We start from the raw sequence: 7,409 nt of genomic DNA, 5'->3' as shown, positions 1-7,409 counted from the left end.
CTCACCAGATAAACTACAGTAAAACTCTGGAAATTACAGCCACTGCATCAGCAGGAGGAAATGGCTCAGGTTCACCGAGACTCCCCACGTGTTTTGTGCCCCGAGGACTCTTCCTTCCACCTTCACTCACTCCTTCCCTACCGCATACCCGACAGTCTGCACAGGGATCACCTGTCAGTGCACAGGATATTTGAGAGAATTGCTAGACAGGTCAACTTTCTCCAGCTTGGCCCCAATGCAGATGTCACATCAGGTACTAGAATAGGCTCTGTGATAAAAATACTTCAGCCGCTCTCCCTTCATTTTAGTGGGCTATTAAAACGAATTATATCAAAACTATAGCTAATTATGTTTGCTTTGCGCAGTAAAGTTACCTACCCAGCTTTAGACACTGACAATCTGTGTGATCCAACTGATCTAAGTACACGGTATCTGTCTTGTTACTGCCAACCCAAATACAGAGATATTTTAACATTTGAAGTTGAAGAACAAATCCAAGCTTCACAATTCTAAAGTTACCCAGTAACTACTGGAAAAGGCTTAACACTGGTTTCAGCAAGAAGAAATGACCCTGTATGGGTGTAAAATACTTTCAAATAATAACATGGTTCAAATTTAAAACAAAAATAATTTTTCCTTATTTTGGTAAGAATACTTTTTTGATATTTTTTTTTTTATGATGGTCACCAAGGAGATTTTCCACTGAATTTATTGAGAATTTAAAGATAAATAAAACGTTACAATATAGAATAAGTGTTTTTGTTTCTATTCAACTCCTAGCAGAACATGTGGGTTTTAAACAGCATCTCCATTTAAAGAGGAAACAGTAAGGACCAGTTGTGCTTCTCGTCGCTGAAGTTCTTCATTTGTTCAGAACAGCTGGATCATCGACTCTCTTGATTTTCCAACTCCGACCCATTTAACTAAGGAGGAAAACACATCTATTAGAGCAATTACTGAGAGTAAACATTCAGTCAATGAATTGTAATAATTTGCCCTTTTATCGAGCTTCACCACAAACTGGCGAAGTCTCTGCTGAAACACAACGCTCACACTGTCAAGAATCACTTTACCCCTGCTGCATCACCAGACTAGAAGTGCAGCACACTGACATGTGAAAGCATGAAATAATTATACCGTGAATACAAAGCGTTGCAGATGGAAGGCCTGGCAGAAGGTCAAGCTCATTTGTTGCAGGTTTAACTGCCGTTGTGCTGAGCGAGAGGGTTACGAGCTAAATCCCTGCAGAGAGGAAGCGAGAGCTCTGCCAGACTGAAGTTTTCTTGATGTGGACCAGGAGCAGTGATGCACACACGCTACAATACTGTGAAATGTAAGGCTGCAATCAAAAACTGTATCCAGTGTGAGCAGTCACCCCAGGTACCGTAACATAACTGTCCCACTACAGTTGTTACTGCCCCTGGATAATACAGAACTGACTGCAGGTAGGTCTCCTTTAGCCATCAAACCCACCAAGGCAGCCCATCTTCACACTGAGAACCACAGAAATAAAATAAGGGGAGCTTTATTTACATATCCCATCACCCACATCCATATCCACGACAGGACATCCACCAAGTTTCAGGCTCTGCTACCAGATGCTTCCTAATCCATGAACAATACCACGATTGCCACAGTTGCAACTACCTCACCCTTCCCGTAACCTTTGAGGTGCTTTATGGAGAACAAAAGCACACACACGAGCTTTCCAAGTTTGTCACTGTGGAAATTTCTTTCCAAACTTCACCATTCCTGCCGTACCCAGCTCTCGGCACCTTTAGAGTCCTAGCACTTAGATTCAAAAAAACAACCTGGATGGCTTAACTTGGAGATCAATCATGTTCAGATTCTCAGTTTTCTAAAGTGGCAGAATTGGGCTAAACAATCATTATGCAACACACGTCCTCGTACAGGTAAGTATGGAAGAGAGGGGAAAAAAGAAGTCAAATGACGTTCAAACAGGGATGCAGCGCGGGAAGTAAAGCGAGGGGAACAGATGAGGACATTAGACTAACGCCCCACTGAGGCACGATGCGCAGATCCCTGAGCTTTCACTCGCAGAAGGAGGCAGTTTGTCAAGAACGAAACACGCTCATCTCTCCTTGGGTTAAACCCTCAACAGCTGTGGCTTGGAGCTCTCTGCAACACTGCAGATCTGCCCACAGAACACAACCCCTCGCTGCTGCTTGGCAAGCTGTCGTTTAGCACCAGCAGCCCAAACACAGCTACTTCCACTGCCTCCTGCCCAAATCAAGCCACTCGATGACTAAATCGAGCGCTTTTATAGAGCAGTTCCTGTCCACTGAGGCATCCTCCTATGCACATCTACAGAAAGAGTTACCTGGCACTCCAACGTGGTTCTCCACACATCGGATGTAATTCTGGGCCTTGGGTGGGAGGTCCTCCCATTTTCGTGCACCGGTTGTGTCAGTCTTCCAGCCAGGCATTGTTTCATACTCTACTTCCACCTTCTGTAGGATCTCCTGATTGGCTGCAGGGGAATGATTTTTATCACACTTGAATGTAGGTGCTACAACTTAAAAGAGCACAGCTATGGTGCTTGATTAACAAAGTCTTCTGTCAACATTTAAAATACGATATATGAAAAAACAGTATCTCTACTGCTCAGTTCATTCATTCATTCCTAATTTAGATTACATCATTTTACTTAGGAAGAGAATCAAGGAACCCAGTTTCCTCTTCTGAAAACTGTAGGGTGCACTCTACGTTGCCAAAGTACTAATGTTGAGGAAACAAACTATTTGAAGTTTACAGTAGCTCCACTTTTTGGGTTAGATTTGCACATGAGAGAACAGAAGTCCTCCTGTAGACAAGGCACTACTGTCTCCAATGTTTTTATCTTTATGAAACAGGGTTAAATCAGGCTTGCTAACAACATAGATGTCTGCAAGCTTTCCCTCACTGGAATTCTCACTGTGTCCACAGCCAGGAACTGCCACCCGTGGTGGAAAAGCTGCTGCTGCCAACCCCCCCTGTGCCTCCAAGAACCCCCCATCTCAACAGAGCAAACCCCTCCTCTGGGCACAGACCGTTACAGATATCTTGAAAATATCACTAATGTAAGAAAATCACGTATTATTACATCTGAAAAGTTTTAACATGAACCGTAGAGAGGCAATATATACTTTTATTAACCACAACATCGTTGCTGTTAGTTACACAATGGTAGCCCACAAGCAGTTTCATCCTGCTTGTATCAGTCCCATTTTTGCACAACTTAAACATTGCTTTGATTTTCACTTTACCTCATTAAAGGCTATTGCCAATGATACACAGTCACTCACTCGAGTCTTGCTGACTTTAAGATCCCTAGTGTTGCCAGTTAAAAAAAAATCTAACGGGACAAGGATAGAGGCCCAGGATTTCATCTGCCCTGAGCATCATCCGTAGATGGATGCAAAGTGAGTGGACAACGCCGAGGCACTGGCACGGCAGCCTTTACACCGGTATCACAGTTCTGCCAATTTCTACAGAAGGTGTAGCAAAAAACGAATCAAGCCTGATTTTAAACAGCAGTCTTTGCCGACAGGCACAGAAGAGAAAAATGAACGCAGATCTTTAACAACGTACCTGGAAAATACGGAATTCTTTTTCCACCCAATTTGTAAGCAACGCCGATTTTAATCTCATCAAGGACATCAAGGATATCCAGTTTTGTTAATGCCAAACTGTACAGAAAAACACTGGTTAGAGTGACACACATGATGGATCTCCTCTTCAATACTTTCCACCTGTCTTTTATTTATCCTTTCTAGTTTGGCACTCACAAATCCAGCTCAAGCAACCCAGCGAGCAGAAGTATACAAACATATCAAACTGTGACCACTGTTAACTGAATCCATGCCTCTGGGAATACAGAACTGAGTTATAAAGACACACAGTGTGAAGTGGCACTCACTGGACTTGGTTTGTATGAGAGCCATTATTTCTGTTATTCCTACTAATTCACAACAACTATAACAAGACTTATTTACTAAATTACACTTTTAAAAGAGAGTTCACAGGCACAATCAGGCCACTAAAATCACATACACAGTTCAGTGGGAAAGTTCCCAGCCTGACTTTCAGTGCTGGGGCTGTGCTACCAGGGTTGTCGGTTTAACGAAACCTTTTCATCTTTTGAATGCAAACACTAGAGCACTAAAATGGAACGTCAAGAAGACATCACAGTAGTCACTGATCAGAGTAAAACTGCATTTTTAAACTAGTCAAATTCCCTAGAAACAACACGCCAGACCTCACTCGGAAGTAACACGAGCAGCCAAGGATTTAGACAAGTTATGTGCATAGCAGTCCAGGTGCTCAATAAGCATACAACGAACGCAAGGGTTGAACAAAAAGACCTTCTGGGAAAGAAGCAGCACAGAGCCAGTTCTTCAACTTTTTGAAGTGTTTATCTCCTCCTGGTTTTTAACGGTCACAGCTACCAGAGATGACACAGTTTGGTTGACAGAAGTGCAGTAACTTTACAGAATTAAAACCGAAGGGCACATAACGCCTTCCAAACGCTATTACCACACAAACAAGAGCTGTGTAAGTTAAAGCAAAACATAAATCCAAGGAAAAAAAGATATTTTTTAAGCCTTCCTGATCAATTCATGAACAAAGTTCCTTTGTAACACCAGTAGCATGAACAATATTAAGTTAAATCTCAGTTTGTAAGACATTAAAATGCCCCGGCTCATGTGTTCACATACATGAACAAGCCTGCCTGAATGCACGAGTGAGTCTACACCTTATAGCACTAAAACTCTAATGAAACTTCTGCAACTTTTTCTGAAAACAGATTGCTAATTAGTTATAAATTAGTGGCCTGTGATAGTTACTGGCATTTTAGCATTAGACATCAGCTAGCTTGATGGCATTATGGTCTTGAACAGCTCCTTGAAACAGCCACTTTTCCTTTAAAATGCCAATTTAACATATATTTTGAATTATAAAGTATTTCATCAACCAGGAAAGTCACTGAGCCCCAATGAAAATAAAACAGCCCATTAAAAGCAGCATTTAAAGCATTATTAGACTACACCTTTGTAAATAAATGGACGTGTTGGAACTGGAAGGACAGCTGTGCCAGTTGCTGTTTACTTTGTGCCACCCCACTCATTTCACTTAAAGAGGCAGTGGTTCTGAAAGATGCAGATTTGGTCCTACAAGTGTGATCCACTAGAGACAACCAAAGCTCAAAACCAGCGGGTTTGAGATCACGACATAAGGCAGCATGGAAGCACTGGACCAAGAACACTAGAGCAAATTGTTAGAAAAGTGATAGATCCAATCTCCATGGGCCATCTGACGTAAGCAAAGTGAAAACATACACGAAAAAAATCACTGCTAGGATGCTGTAAAATCACTTGACATGAAAACAAAAAGAGTCAAAGGAATTAGATGATGATTATTATTATTATTATTAGCATTAAGACAATTCTCAGTTGCCCACTGTGAATTATTTTATCGCTTAAAATGTAACACTTTACTGGACTTATATTAACGTTACCTACATATTTATTCTGCGAAGCACAAAATTATCACTTCCCAATGTAGCGCAAAATCTGTGATGCTTACGCAGTGAATCCGTTGATCATATGAGCATATTTCAAAATGACAAGATCTAACCAGCCACAGCGGCGCTTTCTGCCTGTAGTTACTCCCCACTCGTGGCCACGGGACTGTAAAAGATCTCCAATTTCCTAAAAGAAGACAGAGAGAACACTGAAAACCAGCAGGAAAACAAAATCTAAATGAATACAGTTGTTCAACTCCAAGGGTTTTTTGCAGGGAAAAAAGCAACAAATAAATAGTTAAGTTTTATTAGGAGGGGAGTAAGGCAGAGAATAAAACTCCTCATGCTTATGATGTTTGTACTTCAGTCGCTAGCATTTCCAAAATACATATTGAATGACTATTTCATGTCTTCCTTCTTCACCTGACAGGAAGATTTCCTTGACAATTCAGCCCTGGTTTTAATTGTGTTTGTATTTAATTTCTTCATCTGGTCTTTCGGCATCTATTGGTTTTGGGGGCAAGGTTGTAAATGCTTGGGACAAGATCAATGCCTGTGCGATGTCTAGGCCAGGTGCCTCAACCATGCCCAGGGCTCTTAGGGTCTAATGAGACTGCCAACTGTTCCCTCTGGGCTGGCAGCGTTCATAACATGTCAAAAATGAAGAACAAAACTTTACACCCGTTATTCATTAAACTAAAGGATATCACCAATTCACTCGAGCTATTAGAGAAAGGATTTTCTTGACTAAATCCCTAAATCAGATTCGGATCACTGACCCAGAGATTGCTGTGTGCACAGCTCATAATCAATACCCTGAGCTTTCTAGTGTCTTGATAATGAAAACACATTTGACAGTTTAAAATAATCAAAATATCTCCCCTTCTTTTAATTGATCGATTTGTGCATGCCTGGCTGATGCACACACCACATTTATTCTATAAATCACACAGAACACAGGCTGTTAAACACAGAAGTTGCATCTCATAATTTAAGCTTTCCTGTAATGCAGGACAGTTCCAGTCTACAACCAACTCTTGCCATGGAAATGCACCTGATGATATTACACGAAATGATGAAATCTGTTTTCACATCATTCATTACAACAGAAGTGTGGTCATTGTAATATAACATCAAGGGTCAAAAACTGCCTGGATGGGAGCACAGAGAGTTGTGGTGAATGGAGCTAAACCCAGTTGTGCCCAGTCACAAGGGGTGTTCCCCAGGGCTCAGTTTTGGGGCCAGTCCTGTTTAACATCTTTATCAATGCTCTGGATGAGGGGATTGAGTGCTCCCTCAGCAAGTTTGCAGATGACACTGAGTTGGGAGGGAGTGTTGATCTGCCTGAGGGTAGGAAGGCTCTGCAGAGGGACCTGGACAGGCTGAATCCATGGGCTGAGGCCAACTGGATGAGCTTCAACAAGGCCAAGCGCCAGGTCCTCCACTTCGGTTGCAATAACCCCATGGACGCTACAGGCTTGGGGACGAGTGGCTGGAAAGGACCTGGGGTGTTGGTGGCCAGCAGGATGACCATGAGCCAGCAATGTGCCCTTGAGCCAAGAAGGCCAACGCCATCCTGGGGTGGATGAGAAGGGGTGGTTGTAGGGCAGACTGGTTCTCCTGTCCCTCTACTCTGCCCTGCTCAGACCACAGCTGCAATGTTGTGTCCAGTGCTGGGCCCTCAGTTCAAGAAGGACAGGAACTGCTTGAAAGAGTCCAGCAGGGCCACCAAGATGCTGGAGGGAGTGGAGCATCTCCTGCTGAGGAGCGGCTGAGGGAGTTGGGGCTCTTGAGCTTGGAGCAGAGGAGACTGAGGGGTGACCTCATTCATGTTTATAAATTTGTAAAGGGCAGTGTCAGGAGGAAGGAGCCAGGCTCTGCTCTG

At 42.8% G+C, this 7,409-nt stretch overlaps 1 protein-coding gene across 1 annotated transcript in view; it reads right to left on the bottom strand.

The window, feature by feature from the left end:
- Positions 1-691: 691 nt before the first annotated feature.
- Positions 692-7,409, bottom strand: part of ADSSL1 (adenylosuccinate synthase like 1) — a gene marked incomplete at its 5' end in the record, with an annotated part of 13,958 nt that continues 7,240 nt past the window's right edge. The window contains 4 exons of the mRNA XM_010192664.1: positions 692-923; positions 2,342-2,491; positions 3,592-3,689; positions 5,587-5,711. Coding sequence (XP_010190966.1) covers positions 871-923; positions 2,342-2,491; positions 3,592-3,689; positions 5,587-5,711 — 426 coding nt within the window. The remainder of the gene's footprint in view (positions 924-2,341; positions 2,492-3,591; positions 3,690-5,586; positions 5,712-7,409) is intronic.

The sequence above is a fragment of the Mesitornis unicolor genome, unplaced genomic scaffold (assembly GCF_000695765.1).
Source record: "Mesitornis unicolor isolate BGI_N332 unplaced genomic scaffold, ASM69576v1 scaffold47609, whole genome shotgun sequence".
In the NCBI taxonomy this organism is placed as follows: domain Eukaryota; kingdom Metazoa; phylum Chordata; class Aves; order Mesitornithiformes; family Mesitornithidae; genus Mesitornis; species Mesitornis unicolor.
Note: the sequence above shows the minus strand (reverse complement) of the source record. Positions and strands in the feature narration are given on the sequence as shown.